The sequence below is a fragment of the Stenella coeruleoalba genome (assembly GCF_951394435.1).
Source record: "Stenella coeruleoalba genome assembly, chromosome: X".
NCBI lineage: Eukaryota > Metazoa > Chordata > Mammalia > Artiodactyla > Delphinidae > Stenella > Stenella coeruleoalba.
Genome location: NC_137152.1, coordinates 42,677,297 through 42,704,936, shown reverse-complemented (window position 1 = coordinate 42,704,936; position 27,640 = coordinate 42,677,297). Strand labels below are relative to the sequence as shown.

At 39.4% G+C, this 27,640-nt stretch overlaps 1 protein-coding gene across 1 annotated transcript in view; it reads left to right on the top strand.

Moving 5' to 3' along the window:
* Positions 1-2,660, top strand: part of ITIH6 (inter-alpha-trypsin inhibitor heavy chain family member 6) — a gene marked incomplete at both ends in the record, with an annotated part of 48,054 nt that extends 45,394 nt beyond the window's left edge. The window contains 3 exon segments of the mRNA XM_079910955.1: positions 832-883; positions 885-1,203; positions 2,451-2,660. Of these exon segments, the coding sequence (XP_079767081.1) occupies positions 832-883; positions 885-1,203; positions 2,451-2,660 (581 nt within the window).
* Positions 2,661-27,640: the final 24,980 nt, after the last annotated feature.

The window sequence follows — 27,640 nt, the reverse complement described above, 5'->3', positions numbered from 1 at the left end:
ATATACTCTAACACCAAGACACTCACAGAGACACATACACACACACTAGGGAATACAGTAAACTCACAAAAATACACATCTAGGCACATATATTTTGACACTTTCCACACCTACACATAGTAACATACAAATAAGCATCCAGACACACAGAGATGAACAACACATGCCCAGATCTACACAATGACACATATATCAACACACTCAGACACACACACATGCGCTGGTAACCTCACTCATCCCAATACACAAGAATTCAACACACATAGGTACACATACTCTGCTACTCTAGACATATAAAACATACCAAAGCACATAAATACCATGACACACAGCCAGATGCATGCACAGTGACACCCCCAGTTATACAATATGTACCAACACACAGCCAGACACACACAACATAAACTATTCACCAAGACTTATAACACCAACATATCCAGAGACACATATACACATACAACCAAAAAAAATACACGCTCTACCATAACACCTTCCCCAAATACGCAGATGCACTGATATGTCCAGAGATACTCATATGAACAGAACTAAACACACACATTTACACACTCAGAGGCAAGCACATACATGCAAATAGCCCCACTGGGGTAAGCATGCACACATATACATACATGCTCATACACTGCACAGCAAGGAGCAGATAGATGGGCTGTGGTAGAAGCACTTTCCTCAGGCGCTAGCTTTCTAACCACAGATCTGCACCACTTCATCTGAACTTCAGGCCCTGAGACTTCACCCCTCCTGTGTTGTGGGTGACTATGTGAATGACCATGTGAAAGCCTGTGCTCCCAGCAAGCATTCTTCTCCCTCCAGGGCTGCATGTACGTGGACAGCTGCTTGGGACATCATCAAGGCCAGGGCACAAGTACCTACTTCCAGACCATCACAGTTACTAAAGACAAATCCCAGGCCTACACTATCACCATCACCCGCAGTTCCATATCCATGCAAGGTGAGGGTACCTTGCTTCTGTCCTGGGATCAGTCAGCCCTACTGAAGAGGTTCCAGCTGGAGCTCCATGCGGCTGCTACAGCCCACCTCATCCTCTGCCTTGGGCCCCACCTTGAATTCCTAGTCCTCCAGCACCACTACCAGAATGCCAGCACCCTGCAACTACCCCACCTGGGGCTCTATGTGATCAGTGGCTCAGGTCTCAGCCCCTTGGCTCGTGGTCTGCTGGAAAAGTGTTACTGAGGCTGATAGTGGTCAGAGGGCACCAGTCCCAAGAGAGACTCTGCCAGGGTGAGAGGCCAATGAGCCCCCAGCACCTTGACCCTCAAACCACAAAGAGGAATCAGAGCCAAGCTGTGCCCTTGGAGAGCTCCTGGTCTAGGAATAAGACAGACCCAGGACTTCCCTGGGGGCACAGTGGTTAAGAATCCGCCTGCCAATGCAGGGGACATGGGTTCGAGCCCTGGTCTGGGAAGATCGCACATGCCACAGAGCAACTAAGCCCGTGTGCCACAACTATGGAGCCTTTGCTCTAGAGCCTGTGAGCCACAACTACTGAGTCCATGTGCCACAACTACTGAAGCCCGTGCGCCTAGAGCCCATGCTGCACAGCAAAGAGAAGCCACCACAATGAGAAGCCCATGCACCACAATGAAGAGTAGCCCCCGCTTGCCACAACTAGAGAAAGCCCACACACAGCAACGAAGACCCTATGCAGCAATTATATATATATATAAAAGACAGACCCAGGCATGGATAGTGATCCCAGGGAGTTATCAGTGCTAGACAGAAAGCAGTCCAGGGAGCTGGAGGAACCCAGGGTGAGGCATCTTGCCCAGCTCTGGAGTTCAAGAAAGATCTCCTATAGTAGACAGACCCACACTGAGTCTGTAAAGCTGAGCAAACATGTAGAGGAAAGGAATGGAGATTGGAGGAGATGGAGCTGGAGTGATCAGACAAGAATGCCAGCATGAGGAATTTGGCTTTTTCCTGAAGGCAATGGGAGTCATGAAAAGGCATAAGCAGGTGAAAGATACAGTCAGATCTGAGTATTACAAAGATCCCTCTGGAGGCTACTGTAAAGGAAGATTGCAGGAAACCAGACTGTAGGTCAGGAGACACTAGCAGAACCTGAGGCAGAGGCACACGCCAAAGAGTTTGGGCAGTGATGGTGGGTTGGACAGATATTTTTACTTCCTCTGAACTTCCTCACTTCTCCAATCTGCCTTGTCATCTCCTTCAAGCCGGACTGAACCCCTCTGCTGCCATCTCATCCACCTTGGCTCTCTACTTTCATACTACTGCCCCATCTGGCTCCTCCACGTTTCACACAATGCTCAGCCTCTTCCCTCCTCCAGGCCTTTGCTGCCCTTCCTCCCTCCCACTTTTCCTTCTAGGTTTCCTGCTTTAGGATCCTCTCAGAGCTGTCAGTAGGACTGAGACCACTGCCTTAACTGGTGTTGCATCTCTCTCCCTCAGGACATTTCCAGCATGCAGACATCCAGCTGGTGGCAGGGCCTATGGCGCCAAGCTTGAGGAGGCACCAGGACCCAGATGTGCTTGTGATCCTAGGCAAGAGGCTGCTGAAGGACTCACCAAGGCTGCCACCCCACTGGGCTTCCTGCTGGCTGGTGAAGCACTCTCATGTACAGCAGCTGCTGGGCCACCCCTACATTGCCTATGTCCTGTGATGGCCCCTGAACCCCAGAGCAGGAGACCTGAGTTTTGGAGACCCAGAGGCCAGGGCATAGGGTGAGCCAGGAACAAAGCTCCGAGGACGTGGAAACACACAGGGACATGCACACTAACACATGCACTAAGTGACACACATACCAGAACACACACACAAAGACATGCAGATCTATGGACCTAGAGGCTTAGGGACTTCTACCTCCTCACAGTCCTTACTGTCTCCAGTCTCTACTCTTTTCAATCCATACTCCACAGCAGCCTTAGAAGTGACTTCCTTAAAACAAAAAACTGAAGCACCAGTCCTGCTCATGACCTCTGGCTCTGATGACATATTTAAAGTTCTTACAGTTCCCCTAGCAAACAATGCTCTCTCCCACCAATGGGCCTTTGCGTGTGCTTTTCCTTCTATGTGGGACTCCCTTCCTTGGCTTCATGCAGGTAAATTTTACATATTCTTCAAGTCTTAGTTGTCACTTCCTCTAGGAGGCCTTCCCTGACCCCTCCCATAGATTGAGTGTGGTCCCCTCCTGTTACCATAGCCCACCCCCACATTCCATTCAAGCTCACCTATCATACTATGTAGTAATCATCTATTTACTTGTCTGGATCCCTTACTGAGACTGTGAGCTCTTTGAGGGCAAGGACCTTTTCTGAATCATCTATGTATCCCTAGGGCCTAGCACATAGTAGGTGCTTAGTAAATATTTGCTGAATGAATGAACCAAAAAGGATCCCATGACACAGCAGTAGACACACACATATAATACTCACAACCAAAGGCACAGAATCACACACAGAAAGACAGCAACGAGGACACAGACATGGATGGGTAAATAGAGATAGAGACATGTGGAAACACAAGGGTCTCAAAATAAAGAGAATAGACATAAGAGCATGTAGACATACAAAGAGGGGGGCAGGAAGCCAGAGTGACAGTATCAGGGACATAAACCCAGAGAAACAGATGCCCACTTGCTGGGCTTCTGTATCCCCATTTTGAGGTGCTGTCCCTGTCACAAACAAAGAGGCAGGGAGACAAAAATGAGGTCACCCAGGGACAGGCACACAACGACTAATGTGAAGACACTGAGACATAACAGCATACAAGTGAAAAGATAAAGATTCACAGAGATCCAGACACAGGAGCAGAGGAGTCAAGACACACAGGACACAGAAGTAACCAGGGGGACATTGGTCAAAACCACAGTCCAAGATATCAAGGACAGAGAGGTAGAAACACATAGACATGATGACATGCAGACATGGGGTGGGGGATGAGAAGAGAACACAAAGATACAAGACCAGAGACCTATAAGGACATAGAAATAGAGATGTTACACAGATCCAGACTTGGTGACAAAGACCCAAGGACACACGCACATGCAGAAACACACTAAGAGTGAGACAGGAGCATAGACTTATATATTTAGAGATCCAGCGACAAAGACATGGGGATGCAGACACCTCAACAGTGACAAACACCACCAAAGAGATAAGTTTCAGACCAGGTAACAGAGATATAAGGACAGACAAAATAGAGGCCCAGGAATAATGGGGACATTGTGACAAAATGACAGGGACACAGGAATTCAGAGACAGAAATCTTAGAACAAGTAGACATGGGGATGTGAACTCACAAACACAATCGTATGAATACAGGCTAGACATAGGGACAAAAACACAGGCACACTTCTGGAAGGATCAAGATAGGAATAAAGAAACCTAGACACAGAGAAACAGATACACAGAACATAAGCAAATGGGCAAAGACACAGAATCAAGATACACCTGGGTTATCCAGAAATAAAGACACACAAAAAGGCAATCAAGGCCACAGATGAATGGATGGGGACAGTGAATCAGACCCAAGGACACATAAATAGTGGGTCAAAAATAAAAAGACATGGATCCAGACACCAGACACAAACAGAGACAGGGACACAGACGTGGTGAGTCAGATCAAAAGCATACCAAGGACAGAGCAAGACGAAAAGAGGAACAGATACAGAGAGACACCCTGACAAACAGACCCATAGAAACAAGAACACAGTCATGGGAATCTAGAGAAAAAGATCAATGGACTAAGAAAGAGAGGCACTGAGGCACAGAGCAACTTAAGACACAGCAACATCAAGACAATAATACAGAAACATTGGCAAAAGCTGGTGAAAATAAATGGAGAAGTAGGATAAATACAAAATCACAGACATGGAGAGCCAAGCCCCAGAGATGCATAGACTCAGAGACTCACCAAACAAGGGCACATAGAAGGAGGCATGTGCAGATTCATTAATATAGACACTAGAACACAGAGGCTCAGAGAGAGACACCCAGACAGGAATATAGAGACTCCAGGACACACTTACACTGGATCACAAAAGTTCAGGGATATGCAAAACTTGGGGATGCACAAAGATAGGAACACACAGATACTGGAACACAGAGGCTCATGGGTGCCCTGACATGGAGATGAACAGACACTAGATCCTAGATCACATGCAAAGACTCAGGAACATGCAGACTCAAGGATGAACAATGACTCGAGGACACAATAAAGACTCAGAAAAGTGAAAAGATTCAGGAACATGTAAAGACTCAGGAACACAAAAAGGGATACACAAATAGGGACACATAAAACCTGGGACACACACACACACTGGGACACAAGGAAACTGGGGTATAGAGACCGAAGCACACAAAAACTGAAACTCAGAGACACACAGGAGCATGCTGAGACTGGAACACACGGACAATAGAATATAGATATTGAGGCACACAGACATAAGGACATATAAAAACATTGAGACACACAGACACTTTACCTCACAAACAGTGGAACAAGCAAACACTGGAATATACATACACTGAGGCACACTGACATTGGAACACACAGGAACTGGGACACATCCTGGGACATACAGTTATTGAGGCACATAGAGACACAGAACCACCATAGAACCACCACAGAACTGGATCAAACAGATGTTGTGACACATAAACACTGGGCTACAGGTACTGAAGTACACAAAAACACTGAAACTAAGAGACATATGCAACATGGAAACAGTCACTGGGGTATACAAACCATGGGACATATAAAAATTGAGGAACACAGATACCAGAACACTCACAGACATCAAGACACACAGACACTAGAACATACAGTTGTTAGGACATAAACAGATATTGGGACACCCAAGCATTAGAGTACAGAGAGGCTGTGATCTACAGATACTGGGAGTTATATATACACTGTGACACACAGTCATTTTGACACACAGACTGTTGCATAGTCAGTAGACAGAAACAGGGACTTATAGACATTGAGGTACATAGACACTGGGATACATAAACATTGAGACACACAGATACTTGGGTGTACAGACACTGGGACACAGCCCCTGAGACACATAGACACTTGGATGTACAGTCACTAGGATGTACAGTCACTAGGATGTACAGTCACTAGGGCACCTAGGCACTGGGAAACAAGGTACACAGACACTGAGACAACCACTGGGACTTACAGACCCTGAGACACACAAACACTGACACATAGAGATGTTGTGGTACACACTGGAACATACAAACATTGGGGTCCTCAGAAACTAGGACATACAGACACCAGAAAACATACAGATACTGGCATATACAGTAGCAAACACTTAAACCTACAGATTCAAGGACACGCAAACACTAGGACATACAGACAGTGTGATATAGTCCCTAAGGCACACAAACACTGAAACTCAGACAGAATACGACATGCTGACATAGGGACACAGTCACTGAAACATGTAGACCCTGGGATATGCAGACTCAAACACACAGAAACTGGGGTACAGACACTAAGGCACACAAAACACTGAAATACATAGACACACTGCAACATGCTTACTCTGGAACACACAGTCACTTTGGAACACACAAACACTGGGACATACAGACATTGACAGACAATAGAACATATAGTCCATTGGGACTTGCATAGACACTAGGACACATAGACACTGAAACTTACAGACATGGGGATACACTGACACTGGGACGTACAGACACTCTTTCCACAGATATTAAAACACAGACACTAGTATGAAAACACTAGGGCACACAGACTGGGATAGAAACTGAGGCACACAGAAACACTGAAACTGAGCTATAAAACCAACATGCTGACACTATGACACACAGACACTGGGGGCACATGGGCACTAATGCACTTATTTACAGAGATAGAGAAATTGGTATACATAGACATTGTGGTACATAGACAGAGACACATAGAACTTGAGACACATAGAAACTTTGATATACAGTGACATGGGGATATATATTCATTGAGACACTCAGACACTGGGAATGTAGATACTGGTGCATAGTCACTAGGATACTCAGACTCTGGGATATACAGGCACTGGAACACATAGATATTGGTGCACACACACAAGGTACACAGACATTGGGACACACCAACACTGGGGCATTCACAGATTCTATGAAGCACAGACACCAGGAAACACAAGCATTGGGATACACAAACACTGAGGCATACAGATATGGGAACACACAGAAAGTAAGGCTCATAAACACTGGGATATACTGCCATCAGGAAATATACAACATTGGAACATACAGTAAATAGGATGCATAGACACTGGAAAGCAGGAGTTAGTACATACTGACAATAAGAACCACTGACTGGGACACAGAAACACAGGCACACTTGGTCAATGGGACACACAAAGACATTGTAACACAGAGACCCTGGGACACAGACACTGGGACCCAGAGACTAGGACAAACAGTCATTGGAACATACCTGGACCCTGCAACTCACAGACCCTAGGAAACACAGACATTGAGATATACAGCCACTGGGACATATTGAAACTGGAAACACAAAGGTTCTGAGATATACACAGATGCTAAGATAACATCACTGTTCAATATAGTCATTGGGACATGTACAGACACTGGGGCACAGAGACACTGGCATTTACACATAAGGGTAAATACCAACAGTGGGGACACGGTGCTGGGATATTCAAACACTGACCCCAAGACGCATAGACACTTGGGCATAGAGAAAAGCTATGACACACAGTCATTAGGACATACAAACACTGGAACACAGAGACACCAGGGCATAAAGACATTAGGACACACAGAAACTAAAACATTTGGACACAATGTCGCTGGGATATACACAAACACTGTAACGGAGAAAAGACAGTCTGTTCAATAAGTAGTACTGGGAAAACTGGACAGCTACATGTAAAAGAATGAGATTAGAATATTTTATCACACCATATATGAAAAATAAACTCAAAATGGATTAAATACCTAAACATAAGACCTGAAACCATAAAACTCTTAGAAGAAAATATAGGCAGAACACCCTTTGACATAAATTGTAACTATATTTTTTTGGATCTGTCTCCTACAGCAAATGAAATTTAAAAATACTAAAGAAATAAGACCCTTATATACAAGGGAACACCCACAAGACTATTAGTTGATTTTTTGGCAGATATTTTGTAGGTCAGAAGGGAGTGACATAATATATTCAAAGGGTTGAAAAGGAAAAATCTGCAACCTAGGATACTCTACCCAGCAATATTTTCATTTAGAATTGAACAATAGATAAAGAAGTTCTCAGACAAGCAAAACCTAAAGAGTTCATCAATATTAAACCCACCCTAAATAAATGTTCAAGGGTCTTCTCTAAGTGGAAAAGAAAAGACTATAACAAGAAGTAAGAATTTATAGGAAAGGAAAAATCCCAATAGTAAAGGCAAGTATATAGTAGGGACTGAGTTTCACCATTTAAATAAGCTACTATGAAGATTAAAAGATTTAAAAAATTGTAAAGCAGTTATAACTACAATAAACAGTTAAGGGATAAACATGAAGATGTAAAATGTGACATCAGAAACAAAAAATGTGGGGGTGGGGGATAAAAAGTGTACATATTTCAGAATGTGTTTGAACTTAAATGACTGCCAGTTTTAGAAAAGTACATATAGTTATAGGTTAACATACGTGAACACCCTGGTAACCACAAGTCAAAAACCTACAATAGATACACAGACACTAAAAAGAAAGGAACGCAAATACTGCTAAAGAAAATCATCAAACCAAAAAGGAAGAAATTAACAGAGAATAACTACAAAAACAACTGAAAAACAAGTAATAAAATGGCAGTGTGTTTCTTTCAATAATCACATTATATATCAGTGGAATAAATGATCCAATCAAAAGACTTAGGGTCAAATACCGTATGCTAACACACATATATGGAATTTAAGAAAAAAAATATCATGAAGAACCTAGGGGTAAGGCAGGAATAAAGACGCAGACCTCCTAGAGAACGGACTTGAGGTTATGGGGAGGGAGAAGGGTGAGCTGTGACAGGGCGAGAGAGAGTCATGGACATATACACACTAACAAACGTAGTAAGGTAGATAGCTAGTGGGAAGCAGCCGCATGGCACAGGGATATTGGCTCGGTGCTTTGTGACAGCCTGGAGGGGTGGGATAGGGAGGGTGGGAGGGAGGGAGACGCAAGAGGGAAGAGATATGGGAATATATGTATATGTATAACTGATTCACTTTGTTATAAAGCAGAAACTAACACACCATTGTAAAGCAATTGTACCCCAATAAAGATGTTAAAAAAAAAAGACCTAGGGTGCTGATTGAATAAAAAACAAGACCTATCTGTATGCTGCCTACAGGAGACTCACTTCAGAGCTAAAGACACACAGACTGAAAGTTAACAGATAGAAAAAGACATTTTATGTAAAAAGAAAAGACAAGAAAGGGAAGGTAACAATACTCATATCAGACAAAATAGAATTTGTAACAAAGTCTAAAACAAAAGAAAAAAGAGGACATTATATAATGATAAAGGGATCAGTACAAGAAGAGGATATTGCACTCATTAACATAAACACACTGAAAACAGGAGCACCTAAATATACAAAGCAAACACTAACAGACATAAAGGGAGAAATTGACAATAATACAATGATAGTAGGCAACTTTAACACCCTAGTTACATCAGTGAACATATCATCTGGAACTGAAAATTAATAAGGCAAAAGTAGTGTTGATTCACAGAAAGATAGACAAGATGAAAAGGCAGAGGGCTATGTACCAGATGAAGGAATAAGATAAAACCCCAGAAAAACAACTAAATGAAGTGGAGATAGGCAACCTTCCAGAAAAAGAATTCAGAATAATGATAGTGAAGATGATCCAGGACCTCGGAAAAAGAATGGAGGCAAAGATCGAGAAGATGCAAGAAATGTTTAACAAACACCTAGAGGAATTAAAGAAAAAACAAACAGAGGCGAACAATAAAATAACTGAAATGGAAACAACACTAGAAGGAATCAAGAGCAGAATAACTGAGGCAGAAGGAAAGATAAGTGACCTGGAAGACAGAATGTGGAATTCACTGCTGTGGAACACAATAAAGAAAAAAGAGTGAAAGAAATGAAGACAGCCTAAGAGACTTCTGGGACAAGATTAAATGCAACAACATTCACATTATAGGGCTCCCAGAAGGAGAAGAGAAAGAGAAAGGACCAGAGAAAATATTTCAAGAGATTATAGTCAAAAACTTCCCTAACATGGGAGAGAAAATAGCCACCCGAGTTCAGGCAGGGCAGCAAGTCCCACACAGAATAAACCAAAGAGAAACACACCAAGACACATAGTAATCAAATTGGCAAAAATTAAAGACAAAGATAAATTATTGAAAGCAGCAAGGGAAAAATGACAAATAACATACAAGGGAACTCCCATAGGTTAACAGCTGATTTCTCAGCAGAAACTCTACAAGCCAGAAGGGACTGGCATGATATACATAAAGTGATGAAAGGGAAGAACCTACAACCAAGATTACTCTACCCGGCAAGGATCTCATTCAGATTTTACGGAGAAATCATAAGCTTTACAGACAAGCAAAAGCTAACAGAATTCAGCACCACCAAACTAGGTGTACAACAAATGCTAAAGGAACTTCTCTAAGTGAGAAACATGAGAGAAGAAAAGGAACAACAAAAACAAATCCAAAACGATTAAGAAAATGGTCATAGGATCATACATATCGATAATTATTTTTTAACATCTTTATTGGAGTATAATTGCTTTACAATGGTGTGTTAGTTTCTGCTTTATAACAAAGTGAATCAGTTATACATATACATATGTTCCGATATCTCTTCCTTCTTGTGTCTCCCTCCCTCCCACCCTCCCTATCCCACCACTCTAGGTGGTCACAAACCACCTAGCTGACCTCCCTGTGCTATGCAGCTGCTTCCCACTAGCTATCTATTTTACGTTTGGTAGTGTATATATGTCCATGCCACTCTCTCACTTTGTCACAGCTTACCCTTCCCCCTCCCCATATCCTCAACTCTATTCTCTAGTAGGTCTGTGTCTTTATTCCCGTCTTACCCCTAGGTTCTTCATGACCTTTTTTTTTTTTCTTAGATTCCATATATATGTGTTAGCATACGGTATTTGTTTTTCTCTTTCTGACTTACTTCACTCTGTATGACAGACTCTAGGTCCATCCACCTCACTATAAATAACTCAATTTCGTTTCCTTTTATGGCTGAGTAATATTCCATTGTATACATGCATGACATCTTCTTTATCCATTCATCTGTTGATGGACACTTAGGTTGTTTCCATGTCCTGGCTATTCTAAAGAGAGCTGCAATGAACATATTGGTACATGACTCCTTTTGAATTATGCTTTACCTTAAACATGAATGGATTAAATGCTCCAACCAAAAGACACAGGCTAGCTGAATGGATACAAAAACAAGACCCATATGTATGATGTCTAAAAGACACCAACTTCAGACCTATGAACACATACAGATTGAAAGTGAGGGGATGGAAAAAGATATTCCATGCAAATGGAAATCTAAAGAAAGCTGGAGTAGCAATATTCATAACAGATAAAATAGACTTTAAAATAAAGAATGTTACAAGAGACAAGGAAAGACACTACATAATGATCAAGAGATCAATCCAAGAAGAAGATATAAAAATTATAAATGTATATATGCCCCCAACATAGGAGCACCTCAATACATAAGGCAACTGCTAACAGCTATAAAAGAGGAAATCGACAGTAACACAATAACAGTGGGGGACTTTAACACCTCACTTACACCAATGGATAGACATCAAAAATGAAAATAAATAAGGAAACAGAAGCTTTAAATGACACAGTAGACCAGATAGACTTAATTGATATTTAAAGGACATTCCATCCAAAAACAGCAAATTACACTTTCTTCTCAAGTGTGCATGGAACATTCTCCACTATAGATCATTACTTGGGTCATAAATCAAGCCTCAGAAAATTTAAGAATATTGAAGTCATACCAAGCATCTTTTCTGACCACAATGCTATGAGATTAGAAATGAATTAAAGGGGAAAAAAACGTAAAAAACACAAACACATGGAGGCTAGACAATACGTTACTAAATTACCAAGAGATCACTGAAGAAATCAAAGAGGAAATCAAAAAATACCTACAGACGAATGACAATGAAAACAGAACAATCCAAAACCTATAGTTCTAAGAGAGAAGTTTATAGCTATACAACCCTACCTCATGAAACAAGAAAAATCTCAAATAAACAATCTACCTTACACCTAAGGGAACTAGAGAAAGAAGAACAAACAAACCCAAAGTTAGCAGAGGGAAAGAAATCATAAAGAGCAGAGCAGAAATAAATGAAATAGAAACAAAGAAAACAATAGCAAAGATCAATAAAACTAAAAGCTGGTTCCTTGAGAAGATAAACAAAATTAATAAACCATTAACAGTCTCATCAAGAAAAAGAGGGAGAGGACTCAAATCAATAAAATTAGAAATGAAAAAGGAGAAGTTAAAACAGACACCACAGAAATAAAAAGCTTCCTAAGAGACTACTACAAGCAACTGTATGCCAATAAAATGGACTACCTGGAAGAAATGGACAAATTCTTAGAAAGATATAACCTTCCAAGACTGAACCAGGAAGAAACAGAAAATATCAACAGCCCAATCACAAGAAATGAAATTGAAACTGTGATTAAACATCTTCCAACAAACAAAAGTCCAGGACCAGATGGCTTCACAGGTGAATCTTATCAAACATTTAGAGAAGAGCTAACACCCATCCTCCTCAAAGTCTTCCAAAAAATTGCAGAATAAGGAACACTCCCAAACTCAATCTATGAGGCCACCATCACCCTGATACTAAAACCAGACAAAGATATTACAAAAAAAGAAAATTACAGACCAATATCACTGATGAATATAGATGCAAAAATCCTCAACAAAATACTAGCAAACAGAATCCAACAACACAGTAAAAGGACCATACACCATGAGCAAGTAGGTTTTATCCCAGGGATGCAAGGAGTCTTCAGTATACGCAAATCAATCAATGTGATACATCATATTAACAAATTGAAGAATAAAATCCATATGATCATCTCAACAGATGCAGAAAAAGCTTTGACAAAATGCAACACACATTTATGATAAAGACTCTCCAGAAAACTGGCATAGAGGAAACCTACCTCAACATAATAAAGGCCATATATGACAAACCCACAGCAAACATCTTTCTCAATGGTGAAAAACTGAAAGCATTTCCTCTAGATCAGGAACAAGACAAGGATGTGCACTCTCACCAGTATTATTCAACATAGTCTTGGAAGTCCTAGCCACGGCAATCAGAGAAGAAAAAGAAATAAAAGGAATCCAAATTGGAAAAGAAGAATTAAAACTCTCACTGTTTGCAGATGACACGATACTATACATAGAGAATCCTAAAAATGTCACCAGAAAACTACTAGAGGTAATCAATGAATTTGGTAAAGTGGCAGGATACAAAATGAATGCACAGAAATCTCTTGCATTTCTGTACACTAATGATGAAAAATCTGAAGGAGAAATTAAGGAAACACTCCTATTTACCATTGCAACACAAAGAATAAAATACCTAGGAATAAACCTACCAAGGAAGACAAAAGACCTGTATGCAGAAAACTATAAGACACTGATGAAAGAAATTAAAGATGATACCAACAGATGGAGAGATATACCATGTTCTTGGATTGAAAGAATCAATATTGTGAAAATGACTATACTACCCAAAACAATGCAATCCCTACCAAATTATCAATGGCATTTTTTAAAGAACTAGAACAAAAAATCTTGAAATATGTATGGAGATAAAAAATACCCCAATTAGCCAAAGCAGTCTTGATGGAAAAAAACTGGGCTGGAGGAATCTGATTCCCTGACTTCAGACTATATTACAAAGCTATAGTAACCAAGACAATATGGTACTGGCACAAAAACAGAAACATAGATCAATGTAACAAGATAGAAAGTCCAGAGATAAACCCACACACCTATGGTCAACTAATCTATGACAAAGGAGGCAAGGATATACATTGGGGAAAAGACTGTCTCTTCAATAACTGGTGCTGGGAAAACTGGACAGCTACATTTAAAAGAATGAAATTAGAACACTCCCTAACACCATATACAGAAATAAACTCAAAATGGATTAGAGACCAAAATGTAAGTCCAGACACTATACAACTCTTAGAGGAAAACATAGGAACAACACTCTTTGACATAAATCAGAGCAAGGTCTTTTTTGGATCCACCTCCTAGAGTAATGGAAATAACAAAAATAAACAAATGGGACCTAATGAAACTTAAAATCTTTTGCACAACAAAGGAAACCATAAACAAGAAGAAAAGACAACCTCCAGAATGGGAGAAAATATTTGTGGACGAATCAACGGACAAAGAATTAATCGCCAAAATATATAAACAGCTCATGCAGCTCAATGTTAAAAAAACAAACAACCCAATTAATAAATGGGCAGAAGACCTAAGTAGACATTTCTCCAAAGAAGACATACAGATGGCCATGAAGCAAATGAAAAGCTGCTCAACATCACTAATTATTAGAGAAATGCAAATCAAAACTACAATGAGGTATCATCTCACACCAGTTAGAATAGGCATCATCAGAAAATCTACAAACAACAAATGAGAGTGTGTGGAGAAAAGGGAACCCTCTTTCACTGTTGGTGGGAATGTAAATTGATACAGCCACTATGGAGAACAGTATGGAGGTTCCTTAAAAATCTTAAAATAGAATTACCATATGATCCAGCAATCCCACTACTGGGCATATACCCAGCGAAAGCCATAATTCAAAAAGACACATGCACCCCAATGTTCATTGCAGCACTATTACAATAGCCAGGTCATGGAAGCAACCTAAATGCCCATAGACAGACGAATGGATAAAGAAGTTGTGGTACATGTATAGAATGGAATATTACTCAGCCATAAAGAGGAATGAAATTGGGTCATTCGTTGAGACATGGATGGAGATTGTCATACAGAGTGATGTAAGTCAGAAAGAGAAAAACAAATATCATATATTAACGCATATATGTGGAACCTAGAAAAATGGTACAGATGAACCAGTTTGCAGGGCAGAAATAGAGACACAGATGTAGAGAACAAATGTTTGGACACCAAGCGGGGAAAGCGGTGGGGTGGTGGTGGTGGTGGTGTGAGGAATTGGGCGATTGAGATTGACATGTATACATTGATGTGTATAAACTTGATGACTAATAAGAACCTGCTGTTTAAAAAAATAAATAAAATAAAATTCAAAAATTAAAATGGCAGACTTAAGCCTTAACACATTATATTACATTTACATTAAATATAAATGATCTAAATATACCAATTAAGACTGAGATTGTCAAAAAGAAAAAGACTGAGGTTGTCAAAGTAAGTTTAAAAAAATAACATGACCCAACTACATTCTGACTACAAGAAATTTACTTCAAACATAATGACTTAGGTATGTTGAAATGAAAAGGATGGAAAAAGATATATCATTCAAATATTAATCAAAAGAGATCAGGAGTGGCTATGTTAATATCTGTGATGGTTAATTTTATACTTCAACTTGGCTGGGCTATGGTGTCCATGTGTATGGTCAAACACCATTCCAGGTGTTTCTGTGAGGGTGTTTTTGGATGAGATTAACATTTATATCAGTAGACTTTAAGTAAATCCGAATGCCTTCCATAATGTGGAGGGACTACCAGTTGAAGGTCTGAATAGAACAAAAGACTGACTTCCCCAGGCAAGACAGTATTCTGCCAGCAGTATAGCCTTTGGATTTTAACTGCAACATCAGTTCTTTTCTGGGTATCCAGCCTGATAGCCTTCAGACTTGACTGCAGGTTTTGGACCTGCCAGCCTACATAATCATATGGGCCAATTCCTTAAAATAAATCTCTCTCTATATATACACATACTATTGGTTCTGTTTCTCTGGAGAACCCTGACTAATACAATATCAGATAAAGTAGATTTCAGATCAAAGAAAATTTACATGCCCAGAGAGGGATATCATATAATGATAAAAGGGTCAATCCACCAAAAAGAGATACCAATCCTAAATGTGTATGCACTAAATAACGGACTGCAATATATGTGAAGTAAAAACTTACAGAACTGAAAAGAGAAACATGCAAATTCATAATTTTATCTGGGGACTTCAATATGCCTTGTTCAACAATAGATAGAACAACCAGACAGAAAATCAACAATAATGTACCGTAACTGAATACTACCATGAAACAACAGAATCTAATCATCATTTATAGACTACTTCATCCAACAACAGAATACACAGTCTTTTTAAGTACCCAAAGACCATATCCTGGGCCATGAAACAAACCTCAACTAATTTAAAAGAATTGAAATCATACAGAATACATTTTATGACTACAATAAAATCATATTAGAAATGAGTAACAGAAAGATAACAGGAAAATCTCCAAAGGCTTGGAAACTAAACAACATACTTCTAAATAATCCATGAGTCTTGGGCTCTTTATAAAGCATTGGCAGAGTTAATAGAAACCAAGAGTGTATGATAAAGGACCCTGGGACTTGTGCCAGGAAGTAGTCATTACACCCACAAACTGGAAAGGAGTATGAACATGACAGAAAAGGCCGCTCTATGAGGAGATGAGACCTTAAGAATAGAAATATTGTAATGGTCAGTACATGCCTCAGGACAAAGAGCCAAAGAAATAAATACCCAGAACTCATTTGTTTTCTACCCTCTAATGTCCTATCCCTTAGTAAGCATTTACATCCCTCTACTCTGTGCCTATCCCTAGAATTCCATCCAAATAACTAGCCTCCAGACTTCTTTGTCACCAATTTTCCTATCATATTCTTTCCTAGTGCCAGGCTATCAGTAAACTCATTCAGCCATTGGACACAAATCAATAAAGTCTAAACTCAGGACATCTCTCCTCCTAACAAAATGAACAAGTAAATGTACCTCCTAAAACTCTGCTCTGTGGCAGGATTTTACTTCACTTCAGCCTCTCATGGATACCCCTGAATTGGACTATAATGCAATAGCCATAGACTTCCACCTGATGCCACCATACTTGCAAGCCCATCTATAAACCAGGAGTGTGCTGTTTCCTCCTCTATTAGCTGGTTATAGTGAACTCCCCATAAAGCCATAAGGTGAGTTCAATAACAGGCATTGAAGCAGTGGGAATCAATATCATCAGAGTGTGATCCAGTTGCTCATACACTCTACTTGTGCCTTTTGATCCTGTTTTGGTCTGTTCTCATACTTACTGTTCAAGTTAACAAAGGAACAGCACAACATATATCCAATATTCTTATTTGGTGGAATAGAACAGTTCATGACAAATATTTTGGGGCACATAATCACTTGCTGTCCTAGATTCAGGAGGTTAGTCTCTACCAAGACCAAATAGCAGGTCAGAAGCTATTTTTCGAATGGAGGATAGTTAGCAGGAAAAAGCATACTTTATTCCAAAACCTTAGGAGCCTGTAATTTTTCTGTGATGTATTCCAACAGCTCTACAATGCATATCTAACTGCACAGATATTTCTGATACCATTTTGTCTAATGGATCATAAGGCTTATGAGGTAAAACAGTTTGCACACTGGCCTGAATCACTGCAGAGCCTTCTTTTGCTCCAGGTCCCACTCAAAAACCTTATGGGCAATCCAGCAAACACAAGAGTGCAACTTGCCTAAATGCAGTATAACATGCCTCCAAAATCAGTGCAACAAGTTGTCTCTCACTTTTTTTTGTTGTCTCTCACTTTTGAAAATATAACTTAACGTACCTCAGACAACTAATCCTCTACAGACTTCATCAGTATGGATAGTTCCTGAATATTTATATTTTATCTCCCAATGATTATCATGCATGTTTCATACTTAGCCATCTAAAAGGCTTCTACCTCCTGCCCACTACTTCCATTTATTATCTAATGTCAATACATATAATGGACCAGTGCAATGTTTTTCAGAAAATCAATATGATGAGGGTTCTTCCAGACCTGACAATGCAGGAGACTTGATATAGGCCTGAACAAAAGAGTGAAAGGACTCTGTTTTCCTTGCTATACAAATGTCAGCTGCTTTTGATTTTTCATCCTGACAGAGATGGGGGAAAGTACTTGCTAGGTAGCCACATACTAATTTCCAGTGACTGTGCCAATTTTCCTAAAAAGACTACACAAGAAATCACAAACATGAATGTCATCACCACCTGATTAAGTGTGTAATACTTGAATAATTTACCAAAACCCATCTGAATTTTCACTACTACAGACATGAAATAAATGGGCATGCATATGGTAAGAATAGTTGAAGAAAAAGGAGAAACAGAACAAGAACAAGAAAAAGAAGAACAAGAACAACAAGGTGGCAAAACATAGACATTTCAATAATTTAAAAGTTGAGTGATTTCATTTCCAGCAGCTCTGGACTAAAAGAAAAGTTAAAGAATGACCTTTGGGCAACAAGAAAATGATGCCACTTAGAAATCTGTATTTACACAAAAGAATGAAGTGCATCAGAAATTGTTACCAAATGGTTAACCATATAAGATAAAAGCATGACAACAATAGGAAAAAAAGCTAGGAGGAGAAAAATGTGAGTATTCTATTGTAAGTTTTTTATACTATACATTAAATAATATAATACACTTTAAGAAAGACTTTAATATATCAAAGATATACATGGTAAATGTTAAAGCAACAGCTATAATAAAAAAAAACAAAGGGTTATAGCTAATAAGTCAATGAATTATATTAATGGAATCATAAAAATACTCCATTAGTCCTAAAGGAGGAAGAAAAAGAGGGAAAAGCGATTATACAAAAGAGCAGACTAAAAGAAAACAAATAGCAAAATAATAGACTCAAACTTAGCTATTTCAGCAACCATTAAAAGTAAACGGTCTAAATATCCACATGCAATCAGACAGAGATTGCCATATTGGATAAAAAGCAAGACCCAACTATATGTTGCATACTAGAAACACACTTTAAATGTAAAGGTAAATAGGTTAAAAGTAAAAAGTGGAAAAGATATAACAAGCTAGAGTGGCTATATTAAGATCAGGTGAAGGTAGATTTCAGGGTGAAGAATATAACCAGGGATTTTTAAAGGTCATTTCATAAAGATAAAGTGATTTGTTAATCAAGAGTACATAATCCTAAAGGTTTACACACCTAATGTCAGAACTTAAAATACATGAAGCAAAAACTGACAGAATTTTAAGGAGAAATAGACAAATCCCCAATGATAGTCAAAGATTTCAATAACTGACTCTCAATAATTGATAACTAGGCAGAAAATCAACAAAGATAAAATAGACTCAAATAGCACTATTGACCAACTTGACCAGATTTACACTTATGGAACCCTCCACTCAACAACAGCAGAATATATATTCATCTCAAGTGCATACAGAACATCTAACAAGATAAACCATATTCTAGGCTATTAAAAAGTCTCAATAAATTCAAAACTATTTAAGTCATACAAAGTATGTTTTCTGACCACAGTGGAATTTAACTGGAAGTCAGTAACAGAAAAGTCCTTAGAAACTCCCCAAATATTTTGAAATGAAGTAACACACTTCTAAGTAATCCAATAATCATAGAAGAAATCAAAATTAAAATTAGAAAATGTTTTGAACTGAAAAAATGAAACTATAATCTATCAGAATTTGCAGGATACAGTTAAAGCAGTACTTGAGGGGAAAGTTATGGTATTAAATACATAGATTAGAAAAGAATAGTCTCAAGTCAATGCCCTCATTTTCCATCTTAAGAAACTAGATAAAGAACACATTAGGGGCTTCCCTGGTTGCACAGTGGTTAACAATCTGCCTGCCAATGCAGGGGACACAGGTTCAAGCCCTGGTCTGGGAAGATCCCACATGCCATGGAGCAACTAAGCCCATGCCCCACAACTACTGAGACTGCACTCTGAGTTCTTCAGAACCATTTTTCTTTTTTTTAGATTCCATATATATGTGTTAACATATAGTATTTGTTTTTCTCTTTCTGACTTACTTTACTCTGTATGACAGACTCTAGGTCCATCCACCTCACTACAAATAACTCAATTTCATTTCCTTTCATGGCTGAGTAATATTCCATTGTATATATGTGCCACATCTTCTTTATTCATTTGTCTGTCAATGGGTATTTACGTTGCTTCCATGACCTGGCTATTGTAAAGAGTGCTGCAATGAACATTGGGGTGTATGTGTCTTTTTGAATTATGGTTTTCTCAGGGTATATGCCCAGCAGTGAGATTGCTGGATCATATGGTAATTCTATTTTTAGTATTTTAAGGAACCTCCATACTGTTCTCCATAGTGGCTGTATCAATTGACATTCCCACAAACAGTGCAAGAAGGTTCCCTTTTCTGCACACCCTTTCCAACATTTGTTGTTCGAAGATTTTCTGATGATACCCATTCTAACTGGTGTGAGGTGATACCTCATTGTAGTTTTGATTTGCATTTCTCTAATAATTAGTGATGTTGAGCAGCTTTTCATGTGCTTCTTGGCCATCTGTATGTCTTCCTTGGAGAAATGTCTATTTAGATCTTCTGCCCATTTTTGCATTGGGTTGTTTCTTTATTATTGAGCTGCATGAGCTGTTTATATATTTTTGAGATTAATCCTTTGTCCGTTGCTTTGTTTGCAAATATTTTCTCCCATTCTGAGGGTTGTGTTTTCTTCTTGTTTATGGTTTCCTTTGCTGTGCAAAAGTTTTGAAGTTTCATTATGTCCCATTTGTTTATTTTTGTTTTTATTTCCATTACTCTAGGAGGTGGATCAAAAAAGATCTTGCTGTGCTTTATGTCAAAGAGTGTTCTTCCTATGTTTTCCTCTAAGAGTTTTAGAGTGTCTGGTCTTACGTTTAGGCCTTGAATCCATTTTGAGTTTATTATTGTGTATGGTGTTAGGGAGTGTTCTAATTTCATTCTTTTACATGTAGCTGTCCAGTTTTCCCAGCAACACCTATTGAAGAGACTGTCTTTTCTCCGTTGTATATCTTTGCCTCCTTTGTCATATATTAGTTGACCATAGGTGTGTGGGTTTACCTCTCAGCTTTCTATCTTGTTCCATGGATCTATGTTTGTGTTTTTGTGCCAGTACAATATTGTCTTGATTACTGTAGCTTTGTAGTATAGTCTGAAGTCAGAGAGTCTGATTCCTCCAGCTCCGACTTTTCCTTCAAGATTGCTTTGGCTATTCATGGTCTTTTGTGTCTCCATACAAATTTTAAGATGATTTGCTCTAGTTCCATAAAAAATGCCATTGGTAATTTGATAGGGATTGCATTGAATCTGTAGATTGCTTTGGGTAGTATAGTCATTTTCAGAATATTGATTCTTCCAATCCAAGAACATGGTATATCTCTCCATCTGTTGGTATCATCTTTAATTTCTTTCAACAGTGTCATAGTTTTCTGCATACAGGTCTTTTGTCTTCCTTGGTAGGTTTATTCCTAGGTATTTTCTTCTTTTTGTTGCAATGGTAAATGGGAGTGTTTCCATAATTTCTCTTTCAGATTTTTCATCATTACTGTATAGGAATGCAAGAGATTTTTGTGCATTAATTTTTTATCCTGCAACTTTACCAAATTCATTTATTAGCTCTAGTAGCTTTCTGTTGGCATTTTTAGGATTCTCTATGTATCGTATCATGTCATCTGCAAACAGTGACAGTTTTACTTCTTCTTTTCCAATTTGTATTCATTTTATTTCTTTCTCTTCTCTGATTGCCATGGTTAGGACTTCCAAAACTATGTTGAATAATAGTGGTGAGAGTGGACATCTTTGGCTCGTTCCTGATCTTAGAGAAAAATGCTTTCAGTTTTTCACCATTGAGAATGGTGTTTGCTGTGGGTTTGTTATATATGGCCTTTATCATGTTGAGGTAGGTTCCCTCTATGCCCACTTTCTGGAGAGTTTTTATCATAAATGGGTGTTGAATTTTGTCAAAAACTTTTTCGGCATCTATTGAGATGATCCTATGGACTTTGTTCTTCAATTTGTTAATATGGTGTATCAAATTGATTGATTTTCATATATTGAAGAATCCTTGCATCCCTGGGATAAATCCCACAGATTGTGGTGTATGATCCTTTTACTGTGTTGTTGGATTCTGTTTGCTAGTATTTTGTTGAGGATTTTTGCATCTATATTCATCGGTGATATTTGTCTGTAATTTTCTTTTATTGTAGTATCTTTGTCTGGTTTTGGTATCAGGGTGATGGTGGCCTCATAGAATGAGTTTGGGAGTATTCCTTCCTCTGCAATTTTTTGAAAGAGTTTGAGAAGGATGGGTGTTAACTCTTCTCTAAATGTTTGATAGGATTCACCTGTGAAGCCATCTGGTCCTGGACTTTTGTTTGTTAGAAGATGTTTAATCACAGTTCAATTTCATTACTTGTGATTGGGCTGTTGATATTTTCTGTTTCTTCCTGGTTCAGTCTTGGAAGGTTATATCTTTCTAAGAATTTGTCCATTTCTTCCAGGTTGTCCATTTTATTGGCATAGATTTGCTTGTAGTAGTCTCTTATGATGCTATGTATTTTTGCGGTGTCTGTTGTAACTTCTTTTTCATTTCTAATTTTACTGATTTGAGTCCTTTCCCTCTTTTTCTTGATGAGTCTGCCTAATGGTTTGCCAATTTTGTTTATCTTGTCAAAGAACGAGCTTTTAGTTTTATTGATCCTTGCTATTGTTTTCTTTGTTTCTATTTCATTTATTTCTGCTCTGATATTTATGATTTCTTTCCTTCTCCCAGCAGAATTTTTTGTGGATAAAAACAAGCTTACCTGAAATGCATTTGGAAAGGCAAAGGAAATAGAATAATTAGAGTAATTTTGAAAATGAAGAAAAAAGTTGAAGGAATCATACTACTTGATTTTAGGACTTATTATACAGCCACAGTAATCTAAACAGTGTGGTATTGACAAAGAAATAGACACATAGACCAATGTAACAGAATCGAGAACCCAGAAATAGACACACACAAGTACAGCCAAGTGATTTTTTACAAAGCTGCAAAGGAAATTCAATGGAGAAAGGATAGTCTTTTCAACAAATATTATTGGAGCTATAAGACATCTACATGCAAAAAAAAAGTGAACCTCAATGTAAACACCACACTTTATATAAAAATTAAGTCAAAATGGGTCATAGATCTAAATGTAAAACCACAAACTTTTAGAATACATAGGAAAAAATTCTATATGACCTTAGGTTTGGCACCAAAAGTATGATCCAAAAAGAGATTTGCGAAATAGATTTGGACTTCAATAAAATTTCTAAATGTTTGTTTTGCAAATGACACTGTTAAGAAAATGAAAAACAAGCCATTTACTATGAAATAGTGTTTGAAGATCACATATCCAACAAAGAGCTTGTAGCCAGAATAAACACAGAACTCTCAAAACAGTAAGAAAACAAACAACTCAATTAAAATGTAAACAAGAGAGGTCAATCGGGGGAATTGGGAAGATGGTGGAAGAGTAAGATGCAGAGATCACCTTCCTCCCCACAGATACACCAGAAATACATCTACACGTGGAACAACTCCTACAGAACACCTACTGAACGCTGGCAAAAGACCTCAGACCTCCCAAAGGCAAGAAACTCCCCCACGTACCTGGGTAGAGCAAAAGAAAAAAGAATAAACAGAGACAAAAGAATAGGGATGGGACCCGCACAGGTGGGAGGGAGCTGTGAAGGAGGAAAGGTTTCCACACACTACTACACCCCTTCACGGGCAGAGACTGTGGGTGGCGGAGTGGGGGAGCTTCGGGGCCACGGAGGATAGCACAGCAACAGGGATGCGGAGGGCAAAGTGGAGATTCCCGCACAGAGGATCAGTGACGACCAGCACTCACCAGCCCGAGAGGCTTGTATGCTCACCCGCTGGGGAGGGCGGGGCTAGGAGCTGAGGCTTGGGCTTTGGTCAGAGCGCAGGGAGAGGACTGGGGTTGGCGGCGTGAACACAGCCTGCAGGGGGTTAGTGAACCACTGCTAGCCGGGAGGGAGTCCAGGAAAAGTCTAGAGCTGCCAAAGAGACAAGAGACTTTTTCTTCCCTCTTTGTTTCCTGGTGCGCGAAGAGAGGGGATAAAGAGCACTGCTTAAAGGAGCTCCAGAGACGGGCGCGAGACGCGGCTAAAATCACGGACCCCAGAGATGGGCATGAGACGCTAAGGCTGCTGCTGCCGCCAACAGGAAGTCTGTGTGTGAGCACAGGGTACTATCCACACCTCCCCTCCCGGGGAGCCTGTGCAGCCCGCCACTGCCAAGGTCCGGGGATCCAGGGACAACTTCCCGGGGAGAACACACAGTGCGCCTCAGGCTGTCGCAAAGTCACGTTGGCCTCTGCCGCCGCAGGCTCGCCCCGCATCCGCACCCCTCCCTGCCCCCGGCCTCAGTGAGCCAGAGCCCCCGAATCTGCTGCTCCTTTAACCCCGTCCTGTCAGAGCAAAGAACAGATGCCCTCTGACAACCTACACGCAGAGGCAGGGCCAAATCAAAATCTGAGTCCCCGGAGCTGTGCAAACAAAGAAGAGAAAGGGAAATCTCTCCCAGCAGCCTCAGGAGCAGCGGATTAAAGCTCCACAATCAACTTGATGTACCCAGCATCTGTGGAATACATGAATAGACAACGAATCATCCCAAATTGAAGAGGTGTACTTTGAGAGCAAGATTTATGATTTTTTCCCATTTTCCTCTTTTTGTGAGTGTGTATGTGTATACTTCTGCATGAGATTTTGTCTGTATAGCTTTGCTTCCACCATTTGTCCTAGGGTTCAATTCATCCATTTTTTTTTTCTTTTTAAATAATTTTTTCTTAATAATTATTTTTTATCTTGATAACTTTATTTTATTTTATCTTTATTTTATCTTCTTTCCTTCCTTCCTTCTTCCTTCCATCTACCTTCCTTCCTTATTTTTTCTCTCTTTCTTTCTTTCTTTCTTTCTAATTTTTCTCCCTTTTATTCTGAACCGTGTGGATGAAAGGCTCTCAGTGCTGCAGCCACGAGTCAGTGCTATGCCTCTGAGGTGGGAGAGCCAACTTCAGGACACTGGTCCACAAGAGACTTCCCAGCTCCACATAATATCAAACAGTGAAAATCTCCCAGGGATCTCCATCTCAACACCAGCACCCAGATTCACACAACGACCAGCAAGCTACAGTGCTGGACACCCTATGCCAAACAACTAGCAAGACAGGAACACAACCCCACCCATTAGCAGAGAGGCTGCCTAAAATCATACTAAGTCCACAGGCACTCCAAAACACACCACCAAACGTGGACCTGCCCACCAGAAAGACAGGATCCGGCCTCATCCACCAGAATACAGGCACTAGTCCCCTCCACCAGGAAGCCTACACAACCCACCGAACCAAATTTAGCCACTTGGGACAGACACCAAAAACAACAGGAACTACGAACCTGTAGCCTGCAGAAAGGAGGCCCCAAACACACTAAGATAAGGAAAATGAGAAGACAGAAAAACACACAGCAGATGAAGGAACAAGATAAAAACCCACCAGACCTAAAAAATGAAGAGGAAATAGGCAGTCTACCTGAAAAAGAATTCAGAATAATGATAGTAAAGAGGATCCAAAATCTTGGAAATAGAATGGACAAAATGGAAGAAATATATAACAAAGACCTAGAAGAACTAAAGATGAACAAGCAATGATGAACAACACAATATATGAAATTAAAAATACTCTAGATGGGATCAATAGCAGAATAACTACGGCAGAAGAATGCATAAGTGACCTGGAAGATAAAATAGTGGAAATAACTACTGCAGAGCAGAATGAAGAAAAATGAAAAGAACTGAGGACAGTCTCAGAGACCTCTGGGACATCATTAAATGCACCAACATTAGAATTATAGGAGTTCCAGAAGAAGAAGACAAAAAGAAAGGGACTCAGAAAATATTTGAAGAGATTATAGTTGAAAACTTCCCTAATATGGGAAAGGAAATAGTTAATCAAGTCCAGGAAGCACAGAGAGTCCCATACAGGATAAATCCAGGAGAAATACGCCAAGACACATATTAATCAAACTGTCAAAAATTAAATACAAAGACAATATATTAAAAGCAGCAAGGGAAAAATAACACAGAAGGGAATCCCCATAAAGTTAACAGCTAATCTTTGAACAGAAACGCTGCAAGCGAGATGGGAGTAGCAGGACATATTTAAAGTGATGAAGGGAAAAACCTGCAACCAAGATTACTCTACCCAGCAAGGATCTCATTCAGATTTCATGGAGAAATTAAAAACTTTACAGACAAGCAAATGCTGAGAGAGTTCAGCACCACCAAACCAGCTTTACAACAAATGCTAAAGGAACTTCTCTAGGCAAGAAACACAAGAGAAGGAAAAGACCTACAATAATGAACCCAAAACAATTCAGAAAATGGGAATAGGAACATACATATCAATAATTACCTTAAATGTAAATGGATTAAATGCTCCCATCAACAGACACAGACTGGCTGAATGGATACAAAAACAAGACCCATATATATGCTGTCTACAGGAGACCCACTAGAGACCTAGAGAAACATACAGACTGAAAGTGAGGGGATGGAAAAAGATATTCCATGCAAATGGAAACCAAAAGAAAGCTGGAGTAGCAATTCTCATATCACACAAAATAGACTTTAAAATAAAGAGTATTAGAAGCGAAAAAGAAGGACACTACATAATGATCAAGGGATCAATCCAAGAAGAAGATATAACAATTGTAAATATTTATGCACCCAACATAGGAACACCTCAATACATAAGGCAAATACTAACAGCCATAAAAGGGGCAATCGACAGTAACACATTCATAGTAGGGGACTTTAACACCCCTCTTTCCCCGATGGACAGATCATCCAAAATGAAAATAAACAAGGAAACACAAGCTTTGAATGACACGTTAAACAAGATGGACTTAATTGATATTTATAGGACATTCCATCCAAAAACAACAGAATACACATTTTTCTCAAGTGCTCATGGAATATTCTTCAGGATAGATCATATCTTGGGTCACAAATCAAGCCATGGTAAATTTAAGAAAATTGAAATTGTATCAAGTATCTTTTCCAACCACAACGCTATGAGACTACATATCAATTACAGGAAAAGACCTGTAAAAAATACAAACACATGGACGCTAAACAATACACTACTTAATAACGAAGTGATCACTGAAGATATCAAAGAGGAAGTAAAAAAAATACCTAGAAACAAATGACAATGGAGACACGACGACCCAAAACCAATGGGATGCAGCAAAAGTAGTTCTAAGAGGGAAGTTTATAGCAATACAATCCTACCTTAAGAAATAGGAAACATCTCAAATAAACAACCTAAACTTGCACCTAAAGCAAGTAGAAGAAGAAGAACAAAAAAACCCCAATGTTAGCAGAAGGAAAGAAATCATAAAGATCAGATCAGAAATAAATGAAAAAGACATGAGGGGAACAATA